The sequence below is a fragment of the Triturus cristatus genome, chromosome 9, assembly GCF_964204655.1.
Source record: "Triturus cristatus chromosome 9, aTriCri1.1, whole genome shotgun sequence".
Taxonomy (NCBI): domain Eukaryota; kingdom Metazoa; phylum Chordata; class Amphibia; order Caudata; family Salamandridae; genus Triturus; species Triturus cristatus.
The window spans coordinates 1,210,643,860-1,210,669,124 of NC_140592.1; the positions used below are offsets into that span (position 1 = coordinate 1,210,643,860).

Consider the following 25,265-nt stretch of genomic DNA (forward strand, 5'->3'; position numbering starts at 1 on the left):
CAGCTTAGGTACTGGCGAGTCTCCCTCAGTGCGCGCCGGTAGTGTGTTTGCCACTATCTGCTCGTCAGCAGGCGATGTGTCGTCTATACTGACGCCGCTCGGTCTGGTTTCGCGTGCACTACAGGCCTCAACCGCCACTGCGGGTCGTCGAAGCCTCACCGGCTGCCCAGGCCCCGTTCCCGCAGCACAGGGGCCCTGCGGGTCCACAATCTCGTGAGCACACACACCCGGCACCAGCCGTGCCGCTCCAGGGGCTCGACTCATCAGGATTGGCACCGCCGAAATTCGCTGGGGTGTCCAGTACGTGCCGCTGCGTCGCGAGTCCTGCGGGAGTCCGGACCCCCACTCTCATCACTTACTGCGTCTTAGGCGGTCTCTCCCCAGACTGTGATAGAGTCTGTCCATCCCCGGCTCACGGAACTGCGGACAGCAGCCCTGCGACGATTGCTACCCCAGGACGCAGGGGGCTGCAGTGTGGGGTGTCCAGCAGGGCACAGCAGCGCTCTCTTCACCAGGCCCACCTCTGTCACCTTTGCTGTCGCCCAGCCCGGGCAAACTCATCCCCTGGCGGGTAAGCTCCTGCTTCCTATTGTGCGGCAGTTATGGCTCCGGGGAGTGGAGCGGTGCAAGTCTGGGTCCCCCACTGGCAGCGACGCTCCTGCTGCGTGGCCCCAATTGCGTCTGGGCTGGACGGGTGTCTCCTGCTGCCGTGGGAGCAGATGCTCAAGTGCGGGCGGCCATTTTCCGACTCATGCAGTCGGCGCGCGGCCTCGTAGCTAGCAGGGCCGCGCGCTCGTCACCCACGTTGTCGCGGTCCCGGTGGGTCAAGCGGCTCAGAACTAGGCTCATCGGGTGCAGAATAGCTTCAGACGCCCGGTCCTGGTCCGCATGAATGCGATGGCGCTCTGTCAGGATACATTTGTCAGATGATGGGGAATGGAAGACGGAGCGTTATAGATGTGAGTCCGCCATGTTGGCTGGCTAGCCACCCTATAAGGTTCGGTCATTATCACTTAAGTTGCCATAAGCGGTGGCCTGAGAGTTAGCAGGAGAAAAACGTTGTGTCCGGTCCAGTTTCTTCACGAAGGCCAAAGTGTCTTTGGGATCCGGAAAGATGAGCATCTTGGAGCCATGCCAGACTCGTAGTTTGGCAGGATATGCCAGGGAATAGAAGACTTCATGTTTTTGAAAGATCTGTTTCGCCGGGAGAAATTCACGGCGAGCAGCCTGCACCGCCATAGTGTAGCCTGGGTAGAAGGACAAGGAGTTGCCCTGATGACGAATCTCTCCCTTCTCCCTGGCCGCTCGAAGAATGGAATCGCGGTCCCTGAAGTTCAGGAGTTTGGCGATTATGGGGTGAGCCGGCAGGCCAGGGGAAGGGCGGGGGCCGAGGGAGCAGTGGGCCCGCTCGATGATGAAAACGGAAGATAGGACATCACCAAAAAGTTTGCGAATGAGCTGCTCCACAAAGTCCTCCATTTTTGAGATATTGGTGGATTCGGGCACACCCGTGATGCGGAGGTTGCTCCAGCGTTCCGCGCCTCCAAATCCTCATTTTTGTTCAGGATCAGCTCAAGAATCTTGTCCATTTGAAGGAACTTGTGACGATCCTGAGTGGCAGCGTCTTCAGCATCAGAGATCCTCGTTTCAACGTGCAGCAGATGGGTGTCGCGCAAGTCAACACGGGCCTGGACAGTGTCAAGACGGGTCGACAGCTGGTCGAGTTGGGCCACAATGCCGGTAACTGTGGAATTAACGTCTAGCATGATGGTCTTCAGATCGTCCTCCCGTGTTAGGGCCACATCCGTTTGGACGCCTGGGTCACCCCCATCGGCGACCGCGCCATCCTGGCGAGTTTGCTGGCGCTGATCAAAGGCAATCTTGGGTTGATTAGGGTCTGTCTTTCCCATAGCCGGACAGGAGCAGGTGATAAAGGCCGCCGAAGAGCAGGAGAGCGTCTACAACTGAGAGTCAAGGCTGCAGAGCCCTGGTGTGTGTGGAGCGCGCCGTGGCAGGAGAAAGTGGAACAGACGATCTGGGCCCAAAGGCAAGAGTCCAGGCACTCATGAAGCAGGCGGCGGCCAGGCCGGAGGAGAAGGACGGGGAGAAAGCCACTGGTGTCACCCCGGGTGATGGCAGGCCAAGTAGGCGCCCGCCAGGCCCATGGGCCCTGGAGAGAAGGAGCGAGGATGGCGACTTGGTAAGGCATCCGGGCCGGCGATGTGTGAGCAATATCTTGGCCGCGCCAGTACCGGCAGTTCAGGCTGGACTCTTCCCATGAGGCACAGGGTCAGACTGATTTGCATATGGCCATGTCTGAACTGGGGTGGCGGAGTGAGCTAAAGAATGATGATGGATTAAACCCAGATCAGTTGACTGGAGGTGAGTGCTTGCAATGTTCAACACTCCGTCCATCATCCCCTTTGGTTTTGCTTAGTACCGGCCCCACAGCAGAAGCAGAAGAGGGAGTTGGGGCCGTGGGTGCAGAATCAGCAGGGAAACGCAGGGGGCGCGCCGCCCTCGTCGCGGGGCCAACGAAGAGAGGCAGAGGGCGAGGAGCCTCAGCAAGGAGAGGGATAGGCCTAGGCCCCGCAGAACGGCGATCGGGCACCCAACCCAGCTGCCGGCACCCCCACGGGGGATCCACTTACCAGGATTCAGCAGGGGTCAGGTGGCACGCAGGACCCAACAAGTCCGCGAGGAGAAGAGGCAGAAGCGGCACAGAGGCGGCCGGCACTGACCCCGCACCCGCCGCATGATCCAGGAGGGAATCATTACGGCCATTGTGAGTGGGTGGTGTTGCGGAGGAGTTAGAGGTCCAGGCGTGGTAAGTAGAGCGGGCCGCTGGCAAATTGGCGGATCTCCAGTGAGGAGAGTGAAGAGGCGGCGTGAGGAGTCAGCAGAGCCGGAGAATGCCAGGCGTGGAGTGGTTGCAATGTTGTTGGCTCCCACCGTGAGCGCTGCGGAAGATGGCAGAACCGGGGGGGGCAATGGCAGCGGGGAGGCGCGGGGACGTGCAGCCTTCGACGCGGGGCCAGTGCAGGGAGGCCAACTGAGAGAGGCATAGCAGTGGAGCCCCAGCAGTGATAAAGGTAGGCACAGGCCCTGGGATGTGGCGTACACATGCCCAAGCCCACCGTGGGAGCCACCACAGCAGCGGCACTCACTGGGACCAGCGGGGGTCAGGCATCAGGTAGGCCCCAGCGGGGCGCTGCGTTCTCAGTGGGGCGGCCGGTTCAAGGAGAGATGGCAGCGGCTCCACAGTAGTGCGACACGCGATCCGGCCGCGTGCCTTCAACTAGGCCCAGTAGGCCCGGGCAGCCGCCAGCGGGGGGAGAGAGCAGTGTAACGGCGGGCTCCGGGGGCCAGAAAGGCAGCAGTCGATGCCCCAAGATGCGCAGGAACAGGATCACACAGAGCGAGGTGAAAGCTCCGAAGTTATCTGCAGGATTGTGGTGGATAACAGGTTTGGCCGGCAGAGCTCACTCAAAGTGCGCCCATCTTGCGGCCGGCTAAGCCACGCCCCACCACAGTTGTGGCCATATTATGGTCGGTGGAATGAAAGGGTTCTGCTACACGTAAAAGTAGCAAAACCCTTTGCTCAAGGTTTAAAGTTTCCTTCCTTCATCCACTTACAGATGAAACAGGGGAGTAAGCTCAATGACCGCACTACCTTTTCTTAGATTACTGATTCTAATGCCACCTTCCATTTTGCTTTGGATTTGAAAGGTCAAGTGGTTCCATGGGCTTAGTTAGTCCTGAGAAATACGTTATCAATGTCTAAAAATCTCGATTTCAATTCAACCAATGTCTTCTGTGGTGTGGTAGAGAAAGCACTGTCTCAGGACGCCCAGGTCAAATAAGTTAAATGTTGCCCATGCTACGGTTGTGGAACTCACGGCTGGAAGTATTCAGTCTTCAGAGGAGGACCGATCCCAGCACATCAATTTCTAGGGTGAAAGGACATTGATTTGGCATTAGTAATTTAACTTACTAAATTTAGTAATCAACTAAAATCATATCTTGAGCATCACAACCAATTATTGAATTGTTTGCACTGGACTTTAAAGGTATCAAATCATCTATTTTAAGTTGTTGTGTTTGTGAACATCGAGTAACAACTGGAAGAACTAAACTCCACTATGACTGTTGTGTAGAGACCCAAGTATCCGTGGAAAGATGCCCAACACCAAGTGGTTCTCTTATTTTCCTGTGACATAGCAGAAAAGCTATTGGCAAACAATTTGAGTACAAGGCATAGAATTTGGATAAGTAGAAGTAGCCAGTTGGGTGGACAATCTTTAGCTATTTCTGTGACCAAAAAATCAGTTGGATGTAAAAGGCGCTCACACAGCATGATGGGGAGGCAGAGTCGACCATCCATTGATTCTCCGGCCAGTGTTGCTTTGCTTCTGATGTCATTCAGGCGAGATTTACTCTCTAGAAAGTCCGATGGATGAAAGAGGGTTTTCTTTTGCTTTGTACGAGTAATCCACTTCAAAGAGTTTGTTTTAGCCTTGTTCAGTTTATATTTTTCAAGTGAGTTGTCATAGTCTCTGAAGTTAATATGGCCCTCCTAAAAATTGTTTGGGTTTGATACAGTGTGATTGAATATCTGCAGCTGGAAGGCTGCTTCAAAGTACTGCTGCCCATCCAAACTCATCACAGTAGAAACCTACAATCTACATAAATACCTTAAAACCAACAAAAAAATAACTTGTGGCTGCCAGATAATGCGCAATGTATTTTTAATAAAAACATACCCATTAATTTTAAGTCTGCCAGCCATTGCTTTTCTGTTTTGTTGACGTAATTATGATTCAAATTCCCCCTCACCTATATAAACAAGAACTGATAAAGCAAATAGGTTTGGCATCCTCTCTTCAACTCTGACAAAAGCAATACAATTCCTACCGCAATTTAAATTGAAAAAAGATTGCTTTGCACATAAGATAAATTGATAAGACTGATGCATTATGGAGATGGTGTAATAGTCCCTCATGCATTCCAGTGGAGGTGAATGGATACACCCACTCAGCCAATAGAAAACATGCTGAAATTAAAATTGTCATGTGGGCTGATCGAAAATGTAGTTGTCAATTTGTCAAGCCAATGGCTGCAGGTTCTTGCACCAAAGACGAGGGCAGAAAGTGGCTGTAGCAAAGCTCCTTAGAGTATGTATAAAATACAGTGTGCCCGCCATGAGTGGTGCAGATGCCATCAAACATCAGCCCTAAAAATAAGGATATCCTTCAATTTGGAGGCTGCCATAATTGTGTGCCTAATATGGTTGCAACAAATACAATGCCACCAGTATGTGTGCACTATCTGATAGTGAGTTGCAGCCGCAGATTGCTTACCTTAGAATTATCTTCAGGAATCAGACTAGATCCAGAAATGTTTTTGTGAACAGTACCCCTGCGCACCGGTAGGTGGAGTTATTTGGCTCTACGTGGAGTCGTCCATGCTGAAAGTGACGTCGGCAGTACTTATATAGACACCACCCCAGTGTGCTGACATCAGTTCTTTTCCTTCTGTGCCAGTCAAAGCAGATCCATAGAAGCTGGATGGTAGCTTTGGACTTGCAGAACGCATACTTCCACATCCCCGTCCTGCCTGCCTACAGACGTTACCTGCGGTTCATGATGGGCCACAACCACTTTCAGTTTGCCGGGTTCCCTTTTTGCCTTACCAGTGCCCCTTGGGCGTTCACCAAGGTAATGGTGCTAGTTGAAGCTCATCTGCAGAGATCAGGGGTGCCAGTCTTCCCCTAACTCACCGACTGGCTGTTGAGGGCGGGCTCACTTCAGGCAATCTTTTCGCACCTCCAGAGCACAGTAGACCTTCTGCATTTGCTGGTGTTCACTATCAACCTATCATAGTCACACCAGACTCCCTTTCAGATCTTCCCTATCATTAGAGCTTTTCTGGACACTGTGCAGTATCCTCCCGAACGGCCAGTCCAGGATATTCAGGCTATGATACTGATGTTTTGGCCTCAATCCTGGGTTTCGGTGAGACGGACTCTGAGGCTGCTGGACCTCATGGCCTCCTGCATCCTGCTAGTGACACATGCTCGATGGCACATGTGGGCTCTGCAGTGGGACCTGAAGTTCCAGTGGGCACAGAATCAGGGGAATCTCTCCGACATGGTCTAGATCACAGAGAGTACTACAAAAGATCTACAGTGGTGGTTAACAAACCACAATCTGTTCAATGGCAAACCTCTCTCCCTTCCCCATCCAGATCTGACAGTGGTGACAGATACGTCACTCCTGGGATGTGGCGGCCATCTGGGAGAGGTGGCGATCAGAGGACTGTGGTCTACAGTAGAATCAAGGCTCCACATCAGCCTGCTGGAGCTCTGATTGAACTGGCTGGCATTGTAAGCCTTTCTACCCTCTATCAAGGGAAGGCTAGTGAAAGTGTTCACAGAAACCACCGCCACAAGCAGGGCGGGGTGTGGTTGTGGACCTTTGTCAAGAGGCTCTGCGTCTCTGGACATTTCTGGAACATCAGAGCATATTCCTGGTGGTTCAACACCTGGCAGGCTCTCTGAATGCCAAGGTGGGCGAACTAAGGCACAGCTGCCTAGTGGATCATGAATGGCATCTCCATCCGGAGGTGGTGCAAGGTATCTTTCAGAATTGGAGAGAGCATTAGTTAGATCTATTCTCCACCTCTGAGAACGTGCAATGTCAGTGTTTTTTTGCGTGCTGGCGTTTCCAAGTTGACTCTCTCTCTGAGTCACTTTTTATCCCAAGTGGAGACCAGGTCTCCTGTTCATTTTTCCGCCCATACCATTCCTGCCCAGAGTTCTCATGAAAATCAAGAATGACCATGCCCAATTTCTCTTTGTGGCTCCTTTGTTGGGCTTGCAGAGTTTAGTATTCTGAGCTGTTGAGCATGACCCTCAGTCCTCCAATCAGACTGCCCCTTCGGTAGGATCTTCTGTCCCAGCAGCAAAGGCGGGTCCTCCACCTGAACCTGTCTATGCTCCTCCTTCTTGAATGGAGAGTGAGCGGCCACAGTTGACAGCTTTCAACCTTCCACCAGAAGTCCACAATGTTATCTTGGCAGTTCGGCGTGCCTCCACCAAGATGGTATACGTCTGATGTTGGAGCAAGTTGTAGCATGGTATGCAGAGAATCAGGTTGATCCCCCTTTCAGGTACTTCTGTTTAATCTTTCTCTTGCCTAGCAGGGCTCTGCTTTGGGCAACCTAAAAGGCTATCTTTCTTTTATCTCGGCCTTTCTGTGGTTCCCAAATCAGGCATCCCTGTTTAAATCCTCTATTGTACATAGGTTTCCAACACATGTTCCCTCCTTCGCCCTTTATCATGCCTCAGTGGGACCTAGCTTTGGTACTTACTTTTTTTTATGTGTGCTCCCTTCGAGCCCCTACACAATAGTCCTATCAGACTCCTAACCATTAAAACAGCCTTTCTGGTGGCCATAACATCTGCCTGGAGGATTAGTGATCTTCAGGCTTTGTCATCTAAGCCTCTGTACTTCAGCATCTTACCAGACGAGCTGGTCCATCACACTAAGACTTCCTTCCTTCCTGGCCTTTCGTGTAGGCCATTCATAACCCTACCTACTTTTTTTCCCTGCCGCATCCCTCTAAGGAAGAGGTGCGACTCCACCAGCTGGACCCAATAAGAGCTTTGTCATTCTACCTTGTCCGCATAAGAGTTCTGGGTGGGTGATCAACTCATCGTGGGGTATGTCGTAGCCAAGAAAGGGAAGGCCGTACAGAAACGGATCATCTTCCGATGGAGCATGCTCTGCATTTAAATCTGCAGCAACTCCAGATGGCTTGCATGCTCATTCTACCAGATCATAAACTGTGACCACTGCATTAGCATGCAGATTCCGGTCCTGGACATCTGTCGGGCAGCAACGTGGGCTTTTCTGCACAAGTTCACAAAGCACTATTGCCTAGACAGTCAGGTCCGTTGAGACGGGCATGTTGCCTGTTCAGACCTGCAGGACTTTTTTAGGTGTGAAATTATTTCACAGACTCACCCCCGGGAAGATATTGCTTGGGTATCTATTCTAAGGGAAGGAATCTGCAGCTAGAAGTCTCTATCAGATGAACAATTTGCTTAACTTTGGTAATGCCTTATCTGGTAGAGACTATATCTAGCCGCAGATTCCTTGCTGATTCACCCATCCTAGGGACAGGGTTTTTCCACTTTCATGGCCCTAGCTTTGCACACAAGTTGTCAGTGTTCTTCGTGGCTCTGCGCTCCTTGCGTGGAAAGTCTCGAAAAGAAACTGACGTTAGCACACTGAGGTGGTGCCTATACAGGGACCACGCACAACACTTCTGGTGCGGATGACGCCACGCGGAGCCGACCTACGCCACCTATTGGCGTTCAGGAGTACTGCTCACAAAAATGTTTGTGGCTCCAGTCTGACGTGTCAGGGTAATTTTAAGATAAAGTGTCTGTGGCTAGATAGTCTCTACCAGATAAGGCGTTACCAAAGGTAAGTAAATTGTTCTTTACTGCCACAGGACCATTTTTTTGAAAAACTTTTTATTGACATTTTCTGTATTTACGTACATTACAGCAGTAATGATGGCATTGTTATACACAAAAAAAATCTTGCATACTCTCTACATCTTGGCATGAGATCAGGGAACATCATGGTCTACAATCTCTCGAGTAGCCTCAGAGTCGATGATGGGTCTAAGGGACAAGTGGTGGGGTAGTGTCAGCACCCTTACGAGGCAGTCTTTCTTGTATGCAGAGATGTTAGGTGTGCTCTCCCTGCTAGCACGATGTCATAGGGGTGGTGGCATGCCAGCAGTAATAAAAACCTAAACAAACCTGGGGTATAGAACTGGGGTGCACTGTGTCTTTTTATTGCTACCGTTTGGAGGTAGTCACCTGATTGATGCTTTGTGACAGGGTGGCTAGTTAGGCATGCGCAGGTGGGAGGAGGGGAGGGAAAGTGCTGGAGATCACCCCTATGAAGATGTAGTTAGGGTCCGCTCACGGTTGTCAGTTGTGACCCGCCGGGTGACCCGGCCCTCTGCAAGTCATCCCGGGCAGCCGCAGGGGCCCGAGCACCCCCGGGGAACCGGTAGGTTGGGACTCCGGCGTTGTCAGTGTTTCTTGTGTGAAGGAGTGGAGTAACATGGCCCATGGCATAGAAATGGGATGTTTACAGATTCTCTTAACCTCTTCTGTGCGGAGTATTCCCTCTTCAGCTGCGCCCCACTTCTTAACGGCACCCACCCATGCCACTAGAGGAGGGCCCCCCGGTGTTTTCCAATGCATAGTGATGCACCGCTTAGCAAGGAGGAGCAACAAGGACGCAAAGTGCATTTCCACCTTCATGTTTTTGCGGCGTTTGCAGATTCCAAGGGCACTAGCTTCCCATGTGTATAGGTCTGGGAGGCCCGTGACCATCCTAAGTGTGGTGTGGACTGTGTCCCAGTAGCTGTGGAGCGTCGGGCAATCCCATAGCTTGTGCTGGAATGAGGCATTAGGCTCCGGGCATCTGGGACAGGTGAAGGAACCTCCTGGAAAGTACTTTTGTAACTTTTCGGGGGTAAGATATGCCTGGTGTAATATATGCAGCTGTATGTTTTTAAAACAAGAGTTCCGGGACACTTTTTTTGTGAATTCTAATGCCCGAGTCCATTCCCTATCGTGAAGCGGCCTACGGAAGTCTGTTTCCCATTTCTCCCAGAGGGGTGCAAGGGTGGGTTGCTTAAGGGACCGTATGGCTTTATACATCCATGTAACTAAGTGTCGCCCGGGACCCATCTGTAATAATGCATGAATTACCGGGTGAGTAGGGGATTCTGTTTCTACTTGTTGCCACTGTTTGCGGCAGTCTTCCATGAGCTGCCTATATAGGAGAAACTGTCCCCTAGGGAGGTCAAAGTCTTCTACGAGCGCCTCGAAGGTTTGAAGTTGTTTGTTGAGGTATAGTGAGCCTACGTCCGTCAATGAGTGTACCCACCATGTGGGCGGCATCCGCTCCGTGTAGTGTACTCGACCCTTTGGAAACCCTACCAGCGGCAGAAGGGGGGAGTATGGGGGCGCTGCGCAGTCCATTCTATGGATGCACGTCAAACAGGCATGTGCTGTCATCACCTGGAGTGGCTTGGTCGGAGGCGGCGCTGCCCCTGGTAGTAGCATTCGGTTGATGGTATGATCTGGACTCGCCCGGCTGCTGTAAGCAGTTCCCCCTGTGCCCGGCCCGCTGTCCAGTGCGATACCCATTGCAGCTGGGCGGCCAGGAAGTAAGCTTCAAAGGACGGAGCAGCTAGTCCCCCCTGATCGAGAGGCAGCTGCAGCTTGGCAAGAGCAATGCGCCTGCGCCCGGATCCCCAGATGAGGTTCACAAGCAGGGTGTCGAGCTCCTTGAAAAAGGAGCGTGGAGGAACTACCGGGAGGTTAGAGAAGTAGTATAGTAGTCGCGGAACAAGGATCATCTTAGCGACTGCTATTTTCCCTGTGACCGCCAATGGGAGATCTTTCCAAAAGTGTATGGAGGATCCGATACTAGCCATCACTCTACGGTAGTTACCCTCATATATGTCCTGAGGTGTGTGATATAGCCAAACTCCCAGGTATCGGACCGCCTGGGGACTCCAGGAGATATTGACGCTACCAAGCCTCAAAGGACACTGGGGCATGGCCTGCACCAGGGGATATATGGTGGATTTGGACCAATTGACTTTGAGTCCAAATACCTCCTCAAAATCCTGCAATACGCATAGGATAGGGGAGAGATCCGCCGCAATATCGCGGACATAGATGAGCACGTCGTCCGCATACAATGATACCACATAAGTGGAGTCGGCAATTGGGATTCCCCACCCCTCACCCGCGGCGCGGAAGTGAATCTCCAGAGGTTCCATCGCCATGGCGAAGAGCAGGGGGGAAAGCGGGCATCCCTGCCGGGTGCCCCGACAGACCGGGAACGGGGCGGAAATGAGGGGTCCTAGCCGCGTTCTAGAGGTGGGCGTGGAATATATGAGCTTGGTGTACGCCTGGAGGCGAGGCCCTATCCCCATTCAACGCAGGACCTGAAACAAATACGGCCATGAGAGGATATCAAATGCTTTTTCCAGGTCCAAAACCAGGCACGCCGCTCGGGGGAAGCGATCTCGTATCTGGTCCTGTACATTGAACACTCGCTGTATATTGTGGGAAGTGTTCCTGCCCGGCACGAACCCGTTCTGATCCGGGTGGATCAGTTTTGTGAGGACTGTGGCATACCTGTCCGCCAGGATCTTCCCGTAGATTTTATAGTCCGCGGGCAACAGAGCAATGGGCCGATAAGAACCCAGTTGGTGCTGCCACAGGAGCATAAGGAGAAACTGGAACCAAGTTGTACCTGGTTGGCTGAGTCCAACCTGAGTAGCATGGTCAGCAAAAGAACAATGGGTTGGGATTCTATCCTGAGCGATCGCCAGTGGTTAGACGAATTGCAAGCTGCTTAAAGTGCCAATCTCTTCCTCATCTCGCTGCCATTAGTGAAGATTATCATCTTGTGATTTCCACACTCGTGGTATCAAAAGCAGCGTACATCAATCAAGTAACTTGAGGTGCCTGGTCACTTCTTATTTCGCCCACAGAAGTGAATATTAAAGAAAACAGGTGTCCAATAACTTCCTCCCTAACAGCTCCCTGGTCAAACCATGCCTAAACTACGCTTGTCGAAGGTTGACCATCAAGAATCCACAGATAACATTGCCAGTGAACATGAGCAAAAGTGCATAGGGGCCATGTGGTTGCTCCCCATGTCAGTTCTCAAGTGTGCACTCATTGAGGTCTCAGAGTTAGTAATTTGGAGTAAGCTTGCATACAATCAGACCATTTAGAGAAGACTGATCTTCTAGTAGCAACATTTAACTGCATACAATACAACCTAGACTGCAAACACTGCCTTCACAAATTTCCAGCAGTCATTTTATTTGCTTTACACTCTTTCTCCATGACTATTTCACATTGGGGAGGTCTGATCCTCTGCATTAGAAAATAGTGTTATTTTGTTGTGCGCTATGGTTTGTTATTTAAGGAATTGATTGCTCTTACCCATTAAAGGATACAAATAATCTGCATGTAATGTTGATTGAAAACGTTCAGAGTAACAACTACCACTGTTTGCATGCAGTGTCTCATTTGTTCAATGGACCAATATCTGACTGTCACCGTGAGGCTTGGTTGTGCTCATCTGTATGCCCATACCTGGTATTGTCTATACACAAAGGGTACAAGGCTTTGAAGAAGTACCGGTATTTTTTCAATTTGATGCAATTAATGTATACCATATAACTCAAAGTGCTTTGATGGGAACACTTTTAAAAAAATAAGTTAGTATGAAACCTTCTAAGTGCCGTTGCTTTTCTGTAGGGCCGGAACCTAGCAGATCTTCGTCGAAGTCAGTCTCGAGGTACCTTCACCATCAGCACTACTCTGCGGCTAGGGAAACAGATCCTGGAGTCTATCGAAAGCATTCATTCAGTGGGATTTTTACACCGAGACATTAAACCGGTAAGTGAGGATGTCCTTGAGTCCACCACAACTCAACTTTAATTTACAATTCAAATGCGCTGGGGACAGCTAACTAAGCAAACACTATAGCCTGCTGGATGGAATGTCATAATAACTTTACGGGCGTTCTACCTTGGGCAATAATCTGTGTTAAAGGCCCTGAATTCGAGTTAGAGGCCCTAGGTGCATGCGATGGCTTATAACAAGGGTGAAGTCCTTTAACAACCGTTATAGGCCGAGACAGAAGGCCTTTAAAGCTATTCTGACTTTCCCTCCATTGTGGGTACAGTTGTAAATGAATAACAGAGAAATAGAAAGACAAACATTGGAATGGTCTCAACCAGCCATTATTGGTGCCGAGCCACTCCGCTGTGTTCAGTGGAACTCGCAACATTCCAGATTAAAGTGTGGTATAGCACTTGAAGACCATCATTAAATTACTTATGATAATGTAAATAAGATTCATTATTGGAAGTCTGTTTGGTTAGCAAACTACTTTCAACCTTTGTGAAGGAATGGGTAATTTTCATGACCGTGAAGTCAGTGGTAAGGACTAAAGTATATTTGCTGCATATCACAGGTCACAATATATTTAAGAAATCGGTGCAAAATCAGCAGCAGTTTCAATGCAATAACCGTCAATGAATGGAAGGCTGGTGAATGTACCAGGGAGTTTGATATTATCTTGCGCAGTGCAGATAAATTGTTTGTGGATTCAATGTTAGACAGAAGATATTAGCAAAACTATGTAAATGTCTCAGTGGAAGGACCAAAGGTGACTTTCCAGGAGGGATACGCGAACTACATGGTGCCATTTATTCAGTTTTCCGATGCACATTTCTTTTCAGTGAATTGTCTTAATTGTAAGTGTTTTTCTATCAGAAAATTACTCAAACGTGGTGTTAGTGCAAAGGATTCAACATCGTGCATACTGCAATGGATGGTAGGTAATGAGCACATAACACAGGGGCTTTCACGAGGGTCTACAAAACAAATTATATTTATGGCAGGTGATTCAGTTTCCTTTTTCCACAGATATTAGTGCATTTGAAACTATTCCCTCAGATCTGACTGAAGAAGTCTGAAGGTTTGAAGGGGGCATGGTAGGTCAGTCTATGGAATTCTCGTACCCTCAGAGTTCTACCCCGAAGAAAAGGAGGCAGGTCAATGGGTTAATTAGGAAATTACATTGGGTGATTTCCTTTGAACCAGAGTTGCATGAGTTGATGGGCATAATGGTAAAAAAAGACATACAGGCTCTAAATTTATGAAAACGTAAAATATAAGCTGATTAGTTAGCTTGTTTGCAACTGGAAAGATGTGAATGATGTATGGTATATTAAATCTGAAAATGTCAATAAAAATGTTACAAAAAAAATAAATAGTTCGCTTGTTTGCAATATTTAGTACAAGCAACTAGTGAAAGAAGCAATATACATTTAGGAGAATCAGTTTGCATGGCTGCAAACAGCGGCATAGAAAATAGTACCTCCAAAAGTTTGATGAACGCTGCATACAGTACACAAGCATCTTATTTAGAGATCGGAAGGGACAGTTCTTTTCCCTGTATGAAAAATTACAGATCTCCTTAAATTGAGCTGATGATGAGTGCCAACAAATCACATGCCCTGGTCAAGCGATTTAATGAAAATTATATTCACTGTGCTGGGCATCCTTGATGTTGTTTTTAAATACTACTGTACCCTCTTTTTGACAAATCCCTATTCTGTGAGGACAGGTCTTCACTCAAGAGATTGATGACTTTTTTTGCAACCTATAAAGCAAGCTCTTTGCTTAAAGCCCAAACAATCCCCCATTGCCTACAAACGTACTGTGTACTGAAGTGTCAGTAGCTCATGGAGCAATGTTCTCTTTCTTAGCAACCTTGCTGTTCACCAGTAAGCTGTCAGTTGATCCACCAGGATTCCCAATTTGCCCCAGAACTGTGCTCGGGCAGTGCAGGAAAGTGGTAGTGCAGGGGGGTCCTGGCCTAAGGGCTGCTCTGCTTTATCATGTCTCATTTTCCTGTAACCCCACACATTTTAGTCCAGCAAAGGGAAGTTTTTGTGGGTTCAGGATTCCAAACAGAGTACTTGCATGTGGTAGTGAACATGTCGATGACCATCTACATGGGCCTGACTGGTCATAACCCTGCGTTCAAATTTTGAAGGGGGGGCCGCCATGACATACAGTGGGTCTCTTTGATTCAGAACATCTGGCAGTGCATCAGCCTGTTCCGGTGGAACATGTGAAAGTGCGTACAGTGGGTGTCTGTAATGATCGCATCAGTTGAGAACACCAAAATGCTGATGCTGCATGATCAACAAGCGTTGAAAGTCTTCTTTGCATCCTCTCCACTTTTGAGGTTTCCTTTTATCCTATAAACATGTTCCACCAATCTAATGCATTCAGGTTTTTGGAGGCTACAAACCGAAGTGGAAAGGAGGCCTTCAAGGGCTCTAGGTGCTGTTCGCCTCACCCGGGCAAGCTGACTGTTCATTGATACGTTTTATTGCATCTCTCATGTGGCAGTTAGGTGGCATGCTCAGTCTGACTGTGCATGTTTTTTTCGGGCTCAGTTTGTTCAATAAAACGCCATATGTCTCGTGGTCATCACGCAGGTGTCCTTCCTTTGTCAGGGATACAGCTTTCCTAGTTGTGACAGTACATAACTAGGGTGTTATAGGGAATTGGGACTGTCTTCGAATGGCCACACTCAGAATCCTTGTCAAGTAGGGACACGGACAAACTGGTCTACTCTAGTTCTTAATATGCTGCTGGACAGTGGGAGCCTGATGCGGATATCTGCTTCAACCTTACACAGTGCAACAACACAATAGTTTTTAATTGTTTGCTGCGCAAATGGTCAGGCCAACAGCGAAGGTGCTAGAATTGCAGTTGCCCTTTGTTGACAGAAAGTCAAGTGTTCTCACAGAGATTCTTCTGCCAGGGCCTACACCATTGTTGCGTTGTAATGACTACCGTAACTTCGCTTTAATGGCCATATGGCCAAAACACTGTTTTTGCCCACCAGTTAGCACACCAGTAGCCTGCTCACATAGACCTGTGCCTTGCCCAGTGAACAAGATTTTTTGACTAAACACCCTACATCAGAAAGCCTCCTTGTGCAGGCTTCCACTAGCAGGGTTAACCTGAACTCTTTCCCGACCAATTCCCGGACAGCAAATCCCAATTAATTGATGCTTTGGCAAGAGGATGTTTCCATGTGCACGTTTTGCCCTGAGGTTCTAAAATGTCATTTGCTTACTGGGCAAATACACACATGCTCTCTGGGACATAGCCAGCGAGATTTTACTGGCAGTAGAAGAAGATCTTTCAGACTGTTTAATGCAAACAGTACATGAGGCTGGACATTTTGTGATTCATGCAGACCTGGTCCTACAGGAAGCATTAGTAGGACTATTGATACCAGCGTGGTCTTGAGGAGAGACACATGTATGAGGTTTACTGCATTTACAGGTGATGTACCATGGTTCTTAGTGTTCATACCTTTTGGTGGGTCCATACTTTCTGGGAAAAGGCAGACTTGACTCTAGAGAGATTCAAAGACAATCAAACCATAACTTGATTCTTAGAAATGTTGACCGTAGCAAAACCATTTCCCCACCAGGTCTATAAGTTCAGAGATTACTCCACAGGGTTGGCTTATTAAACGAGGCAACCATCCCACCTGGTGTTGTAGAAAGAACAATTCCAAAGACAATTAACGTGTTATTTACTGGCAAACTCCAGGCAAAACGTTGGCAATACTTATTGTGAGAGCTGATAATTTTACTTGTAATGTGATGTGAAGAAGCTGTAAAACTGTCTGGTAACATTTTGTTTTTTACTTCTCTACCAGTGCGAAATAATTATTTGTGTATCTCCTTCAGGCTAATCTATGCTAACCATAAATCCTTTCTCTAAATGTATTACAATAAATGAAGAGAAACTGCAGATGACTCAATAATATTACTTCTGATGGATACTTCTAAACTCAGAGTTCTCAACTTTAGAATATTCCCAAGGGCCAGACTGGATTGGGAAGATTTATCAATATAGTCTCTTTGCGCCAGTAGGTGGGATTTGCGGCTCCGCGTCGACTCCGCTCTGCCCCGGATGTTGAGCGGAGCCACATATAGGCACCACTCATGCACACTGACGTTGGTTCCTTTTTTTCTATGTCTTTGTGCAAGAATCGGGAGCTAACACCTAACTTGTTCTGGTGAGTTGAAGAGATTTTTCTTTTAAAATGTCTTTCAGTGTGCAAGAGAATATATCCCTCCTTAAACCTACAGGGTTTAAGCCTTGTAGTGACTCTCAAACAAATGTCAATGAGGTGAGTCTCTGGTGTTTGGAGTCAAGCCATGACTCTTAAGTCGTCCGAGGAGTGTGCCCTGATGCACCCGAAGGCGATCCGGAAAGCAAAGCCAACCTGTATGTCACCGAAGGCAGAACCAAAATAATTTTGTCCCAATTTGGCACAGACTATTCAAGATCCCCAGGATGCTGCCAAGTACGTCATTTGGTCAGGCCTGACACAACAGACTATTGGGCAGAGTAGTTGGCGTCAGCGTGGTGCTCCAGCGCCACAAGAGGGAAAATGAGACCCACAGGCTTCAGGTGTCGCTCATGGATATGCCTTGCACCGGGTTTCGCCTTTTTGGCGAGAAGGCCAACACCACCATCAAGCACTAAAGAAGAGAGTAGAGCAAATGCATGCTTTTTCCACACCTTCAAGGCAGTATTCACCCCTTTCAAAGCATCGCTAGGGTTTTCGTATTCAGAAAGCATCAATGGCACCAGCCCAACAGACAATCGATCCTTTCAGGGTCAGGGTAGGCGATCCAGCAGACAGCGTCCATAGGACCACACCAGCCTCCAAGCCGCTTTAGTTTGCCCTTCGCAGTACACGGCCAGCCTGTGCAGGATCACTCATGTTCTTCATGAGTGGCAAGCCATACCATCTAACAAGTGAGCCCTGCAGATAGTCCAATAGGGCTGCGCCCTACCATTCCTTTTCACCTCGCCCCCTGTTCCACCTACATCAGAGCAGCTTTCAGAGGACCAGTTGTCCATTTTGCTACAGGAAGTTCAGGGTCGTTTGGAAAAGGAAGCCATAGAGAGGGTTCCTACCTCAGCGATTGGAACAAAATGTCCTTGTGTAAAAAAGTGTAGATATCTTTGCTGTATTTTAGATCTATTTTAGATCACAAAGATAATGATGGTGATAGTTGCGGCGTACCTTCAGAGGTTGGCGGAGGCCCTCCTTTGCCGACTGACTGTTGAAGGTGGGCTCATCAGTCAGTCGTGGACCACCCCTTAATGACGGCAAACCTCGTTACATCATTGGCGCTCATGATCAACATGCCAAAGGCACACCTGACTCTTGTGCAGAGGTTCCCCTTCATTGGAGCCATCTTGGATATGGAGCATTTTCAGGTCTTCCCTCTGGAACGAGTCCAGCACATTCAGGTTAGCATCCCAATGTTTCAGCCTCAGTCCTTGAGATGGAGACTCTGAGGCTTCTTGGCCTACTGGCCTCCTGCGCCCTGTTCGTCGACCAGATGGCATGTGTGGGCACTGCAGTGGGATCTGAAGTGTCAGTAGACCCAGTACTAAGGGAATCTGTCAGACTCCTTCCTGATTTTAGAGCAGGCTGCAAAAGATCTGTAGGGTGGCTTCTTGATCGTAATTGGACATGCTGCAGACCCCTCTCACTACCATACCCCAAACTGATGGTGGTGACAGACACGTCACTGCTGAGTTAGGGATGTGTTCTGAGTTAGGTGGAAATCTGAGTACTCATGTTTCCAGCAGAGACCCACCTCCACATCAAACTCTAGAAGTTGCAGGCTATTCGCTTGCCGTTGAACGCTTTTGTGCTGTTCATCAAGGAGAGGCTAGTTCAGGTCCTCCTAGAGAACAGCATTAACATATGAAACTACCGCAAGCAGGATGGAGTGGGATCCTTAGTTCTGTGGCAGGAGACCCTGCGCCCTTATCGTACACCACTGGCGGGATCTTTGATCGCCAGGCCGGACAAACTCAGCTGTTAACGCCGAGCAGATCAGAAATGGCAGCTACACCGGGAGGCGTCAATGGGGAGAGCCCTGGCCTGATTATTTTTTTTTGCTGCTGCCAAGAACGTGGAGTGTCAACGCTTTTACGCATTGGAGTTCCCAAGAAGGCCCTCTCTCTTGAGACACATTCTGCCTAGAGTGGAGCACGGGACTCATGTATGACTTTCTGCCATTGACTGTTCTACCCGGAGTTCTTCAGAAGATCATGGAACAACAGGGCCTAACTTATTATAGTTGCACTGGGTTGGACCATGAGAGTGTGGTGTCTGGAATTTCTAGTTGTGAGCATCTGTCCTCTGATCAGTTTTATATAGCGCGAACTTGACCCGAATCGGGTATCAGAGCGCTTCACATAGCACCAGTTGCATTACATGAGGACACATTCCTTTTTGTGAGGCATGGGCAGATTAAGTGATTTGCCCAGAATCACAGGATGTTCAGCGTCATTGCCAAGACTCGAACCTAGTTCCCCAGATTCAAAGTTGACCGCCCTTGCCGTTAGGCCAACTCCTCTCCCCATCATGCTGCCTCTTGTGTCAGAGCAGACTTCTGTCTTGCACCCGGGCCTGCACAATCTACATCTCCATGCATGGAGATTGAGTGGCGGCAGTTGGCTGCATTTGGTCTACTTCCTGAAGTAAAAAATGGCATTCTGATAGGCAGCCGTCCTTATAAAAAATCTGTTTACGTAGGGCACTGGGACAGGTTTGTGGCTTGGTGTGGCATCTGTAACAAGGACCCACTGCACGCTAAACTGTCGTGTTATTTTTTGTTCTGTCTTTAGCCTAGCAAGTATTTAAAATAGGCACATTTTATGGTTATGTGTCAGGCCTTTATGTGTTTACCAGACCAACCATCCTTGTTTAAATAATCTGTTGTGATACATGTTCTCAAAGGATTGGTCAAAATATTTCCACCTAAATCTTTGTGATGCCATAGTGGAATCTTAATTTGGTCCTTAACTTTCCTTGTGTGTACTTCTTTTGAGATGTTGAACAGTTGTTCCCTACATTTCCTAACCCGGAAGGCAGTCTTTTTACAGTCATCCCGCAGACTCGCCACAGGAGAGGTACTGCTGTTACGTAAACTAAGACTCTGTCTTAGCTCTACAAGATTTACTTTCACACCCATGGATGTCACGAGTGAACTTCGTTCAATGCACTAGCGATTGAATGGGAAAAAACAGGTTGTTGTGGCCCCACACAACCTCCCTCAATACATATTTGAAGCAATGTCAATGTTTTTAGGTTGCTAACAGTCCCTAAACAGGGATCCAGGTACTCAGTGGAAATTTAGAAGCCCAGTTTCATTCTTTACAATATCACACTCAAAAACTGCACCAGGAAAAATACATTTAAACTAAAAAGTGTTTATTTCAAATGTATGATCCTATTGTTTACAGCAAAACGTTGTAGTTCTCAGCAGTCAGGAGCAAGTATTCCCTTGAAAGGAAAACATGCATTGCAAATAGTTCTTCTCCTTTCAGACTTGGCTTAGTATCCGCTTTCTCTGCAGAACGGGATGCAGCAGCATCACAGCAATCTGAAGATCTTCTGGCAGTATGTTGGGCGATAACCTAGGGCGAAGAACCTCTCCTGACAAGTGGACGATTGGCAGGCCTTTTATAGTATATCCAAATAAGAGCACGAGTGAAGGGGATAGGGACAGATAAGACAGATTATCGGCTGATTGGAGAGGAGGAGCCTCCCGGTCCGAGCTTGTCCGTGGTTCTGCGAGTGAAGCTGTCTCCAGACCAATGCTGATTTTCAGCCGATTTTGAGCCAGTGGCTGGAGAAGAGTTGAGCTGGTATGGCGGTGCGGTAGGGTGGTCGTCTGCCCCATGCACGTGTTACCGCTTGTTCATTACCGCTCCTTATCCTTTGCTCCCCCACTCCTCTGCCGTCCGCCCGCCCGGCTCTCGCCAGTCACCTTTCGTTGAACAGAGCGGGGCTGGTGATTGGATCGGGGCAGAGCCGAAATCGAATCGAGCTGAACGGCAGCTCAATCTCCCACTCCCCCGGCTGCGGGATTTACCTTCTTCCTACATTACCAAAGAGGCGGTCCCGTCCAACCCTAAGGCATCTATTCCATAAGGAGTGGAGAGGAAATGTGATTAGAAGGACCAGAAGGAGCTGAGCGGAGCAGTGAGAGGCGTTGGAGTCTGGACACCGGGCTGCGTTGTGCAGGTAAAGAGAGCGAGCAATTTCATTGCGAGACACTTCCCGCTCCCCCTGCCTCCTGCCTCCCGCTTCCTGCTTCCTGCTCCTTGCCCCCCTGCCTACTTACTCCCTCGCACTACCTGCATACACCAGAGAGGAACTGTGCCATTTGTAGTGTGGCAAAAGTACCAAAAGTGACAGTAAAAGCAGATATTAGCCACAATAGCAAAACAGCAGAGTCCATCGGTTCAGTTCAGTAACAACAGCCCTCAGCATCCCTCCGCAGAGGAAACTAGTTATAAGGGGTGCTGCTGTGTGAAGTTAATCATCAAAACCACGCTCACTAAAATTAGCGGTCTCATGAGGAAATAATAGCAGAAACTTGTACACACAGATTTAAGGGTGTCGCTCGCAGGATTGGACTGCGTTTTCTTCGCTGGGGGCTGCCACGGAGGATCTGATTGCCGATTAAGGAGGACAACGATATTTTAAAACTTCTCTTTCTACCCTCGGGACTGCGAGGACCAGGGCGCCTTGCGGTCTGCTTACCTGCTGCACCTGGTTCCTCTTCCCGACTCCTCCCCTGCCTACTACTTAGCGCCTCGCGGCCCTCGCTTCCCAGGTGCCGCTCACAGGCTTGGACTGTGTTTTCTTCGCTGGGGGCTGCCACGGAGGATCTGATTGGCGATTAAGGAGGACAACGATATTTTAAAACTTCTCTTTCTACCCTCGGGACTACGAGGACCAGGGCGCCTTGCGGTCTGCTTACCTGCTGCACCTGGTTCCTCTTCCCGACTCCTCCCTTGCCTATTACTTAGCGCCTCGCGGCCCCCGCTTCCCGGGAGCCGCTCGCAGGCTTGGACTGTGTTTTCTGCGCTGGGGGCTGCCACGGAGGATCTGATTGGCGATTAAGGAGGACAACGATATTTTAAAACTTTTCTTTCTACCCTCGGGACTACGAGGACCAGGGCGCCTTGCGGTCTGCTTACCTGCTGCACCTGGTTCCTCTTCCCGACTCCTCCCTTGCCTATTACTTAGCGCCTCGCGGCCCCCGCTTCCCGGGAGCCGCTCGCAGGCTTGGACTGTGTTTTCTGCGCTGGGGGCTGCCACGGAGGATCTGATTGGCGATTAAGGAGGACAACGATATTTTAAAACTTCTCTTTCTATCCTCGGGACTGCGAGGACCAGGGCGCCTTGCGGTCTGCTTACCTGCTGCACCTGGTTCCTCTTCCCGACTCCTCCTTTTTCTTATCTTAGTCATCTCCAGTCTCGCGTGAGCGGGACGCGTGCGGGCGTAGTCCGGGGTGAAGCCCGGGCAAAGGGCGGGCCCCCTTAGGCCCTAGTGAGGCCGGGCAGGGCCCGGTTATTTACGTGTAATACCCTAGTTAGTGATTTTTGTATTGTACTTCCCTGGTTATACGGCCATTATGGCCCCAAGCCCTGTTAAAAATGTTAATGAAATGCTGGGGGTTATTTCAACTGGTCCGCTGGACACCTATTTTAAAAGGGTGTTGCCCGATGTGGACAAGGATAATACTCTGGCCAAACGAAGGACTGAACGTCGCCGCTCAGTCGAAAATTTAAAGCTTAGGGTTCCTGATGGCCTCATTACCCAGGTCCCTCCTTGCATCGGAGTTAGTCCTATGGCTTCTGGTGATCCCCCCCATACAGGTGAGCGACCCTCTCTTGCCAGTGGAGTGCACCCCTACACTTAGCGCCCACACGGTCCAGGATAATAGCGAAATACTACCCCATAATCTCCTTAGTATATCCAAAGTTTTAAACACACCCACCCCCCCTTGCGTTAAACAGGCTAAGAAGAACACCAAGATTTCTAAAATGGTTAAGACTCAAGGCCCTCCACCGAATAAAAGAAGACGTAAGAAAGGGGGGGACCCGGCTAAACCTAAGCTTAGCCACTCTGAGTTTGGGAAGCACTCATTGAAGGCTGTAAGTTTGTCACAAGGGAAGGCAGCCGAAGAGATCTCCATGTTGAAACTGCCTCTCCCTTCTTCAACTGCTATCTTAGAACCCGAGGTGAACCCCACAGAGTTATCTCCTACCCTTGCTGAACCATTGTTATTAGTTGCCCCTTCTGCTGTTCCAACAAGAAGCTCTGGCCCATCTGATCAAGTCTCTCATCACTCCCATTATTGATAGTTTAGTGAGATTGGAGAAAAGACTTGCGGATATAGAATCCGCCATAAGCAGGAAGGTGGATCCGATTACAGATCAGGTGAGTGTGGCTGTAGCTATTGACTTAGTACCCCCTACCGAGGTACTCAATTCCAACCCCCAGTCTACTAAGATCATATCCCAGCCCACTAACCAGATAGTTTCCATCCACGATAGGTTATTGCCCCCCACAATTGTGAGTATTCTGGGCGAGACTACATCTAGTGACCTGGGGGGGGGTAAGAGTGAATGCTCCCAAAGGGACCTCGTGGAAAGAGGGAAAGACCTAGTTATAGTAGTTCTTTAACAAATAATATGCCGCAAGTTGATCTGCCCCCTGAAGCTGCGCCTTTGGTGGTTGTTTTGACGGGGGTGCCGCCTTTGACCAATAATAAAAGAGAAGGGTACGCTCAGCTGAAAAACAAAATCATGCATTGGCTTAGTACTCATAGACCAATTGAGGAGAATATTAATGGCGAGATACTATATGTTAGGCGACTTTCTTGGTTGGGCGGCAGAAGCAAAAATATCGAGGGAGACATTGTCGTAGTAAATTTTAGAGACCCCCGTGCAGTTGACTATATTTTGAATTGGCACTCAGGTAGTGTCAACAACTGCATCACTCCACGCGCACTAACATATTTTTATCCTAGATCTTTGGTGTTCCCCTCATCCTCTATAAGCAAGCAGGCCTTACTTCACCTAAACCCTCCGACAGTATCCATTCCTAGTCATCAAGCACACGATCCTTACACAGCTTTCGCTGCTGATATTCCAAGGTGGGACTATGTTCCCCCAAGATCTAATAGAAACTTCAATAGGAGGTGGGACCTCTCGAGGCCCTTCACACCCTTGGAGGCAGTGAACCGGTTTGATGTACTCACCAGCATGGAAGACTGCGACTGAAGATTACAGACCTCCCAGGGCTCGGAGGGACGAGTAGGCTTAGCTAGCCCCGAGGCCAGTGCTTGTGAGATGTTTACAGAGGCCACTGGTGTTGCCCTTGGGCATAAGGGTTTAACTCTGTCAACTGGATTCGAAACTGGAGGGATTGTTAGAACCACTGTACCCGTGATCATGGGTTGCAGTGTTGTAGGTTCGCCATCGCCGAACTCACCACATCAAATAGATTCCATAAATGTCTCCAATCCACAAATGTTGGATGAGAACGTGGGGGTCACTTCTGACCTATATGTAGAAGACAATATGGTTATTCACTTGGTCTCATGGAATGTGGCTGGTTTGCAAAGAAAGTTGGCTCTCCCGGAATGGAACTCCTTCATCGAGAAGTTTGATGTTAGTATGTTCCAAGAAACCTGGAGTATGCTCCCACTTCACAAATCCGGTTATTCTACCTTCTTCCTGCCAGCTCAAGGCTGTGGTAGGGGTAGACCATCCGGGGGCCTTCACGTTTGGATAAAAATCTCTTTGAACTGGGTTGTTACTAATCATGACTCTGGGAGTTGGGACATTCAACATATATCCTTTGTGGGTCCAAACAAGGCCAGTAGGACCGATTTATTTAATATCTATTTAAGAGGGTCTACGGGAGATATAACTTCAAGCACAGTAACCACTTTAGATCAGGCATTATCCACCTGTCCCCCCTCATCTAAAATCATCGTGGGGGGGGGGGACCTTAACTGTACATTTGAGCCCCTTGGTGGTGATGACCCCTTGGGCACTGAGGAGGTGGACTCTAGATGGTCTATCCCGGCCCTGTCCTTGGCCCCAATTAAAAAGTGGTCATCTAAGGTAATTCAGATCAATGCCCTCACTGTGGAACATAATATTAGAGCTCTTAATGGCAGGACTCCCTCTGATCCCGACGGTGCGATGACCTTTAACAGGCTCAGTAGCCCGTCGAGAATCAATTATATTTTAATAGACGTGTCACTGTGGTGTGACCTAATAGACATGGAGGTGACACCTTCACAGGACAGTGATCACAATTCTTTATGTATGAAGATACGATGGGGGAAGCGAAATGACGGCAAGAGGTTATCCCATTTGCGGTCCACCAATGAGGTGGTACCATTCCAAGGTAACCGTAGGTTGAAATGGGAAAAAGTTCAATCCCAGGTTGACAACTTAGCAAGGATTAGGGCGTTCGTAGTAAATCTGACTACAGAATTGGTGGCCTTCGACCAGGGTCCAGGGAGTGCCCAGGGTAAGTCCTTCGCACAGGCATATAAAAATGTAGTAGAGGAGGTAGGGAAATTTTTCTCAATCCAGAACAAAAAGGGTAGCGGGGACAATAAAAAAACTAATATGACAAAACTAAGTAATCCCTGGTACTCGGCCCAGTGCAAGGCAAAAAGAAAC

At 49.0% G+C, this 25,265-nt stretch overlaps 1 protein-coding gene across 3 annotated transcripts in view; it reads left to right on the forward strand.

Moving 5' to 3' along the window:
- The window catches only part of TTBK2 (tau tubulin kinase 2), a 536,541-nt gene that overhangs the window by 272,946 nt on the left and 238,330 nt on the right, over positions 1 to 25,265 (forward strand). For all 3 annotated transcript variants that reach the window (XM_085627231.1, XM_085627232.1, XM_085627233.1), the window contains exon 6: positions 12,383 to 12,523. In XM_085627231.1, coding sequence (XP_085483357.1) covers positions 12,383 to 12,523 — 141 coding nt within the window. The remainder of the gene's footprint in view (positions 1 to 12,382; positions 12,524 to 25,265) is intronic.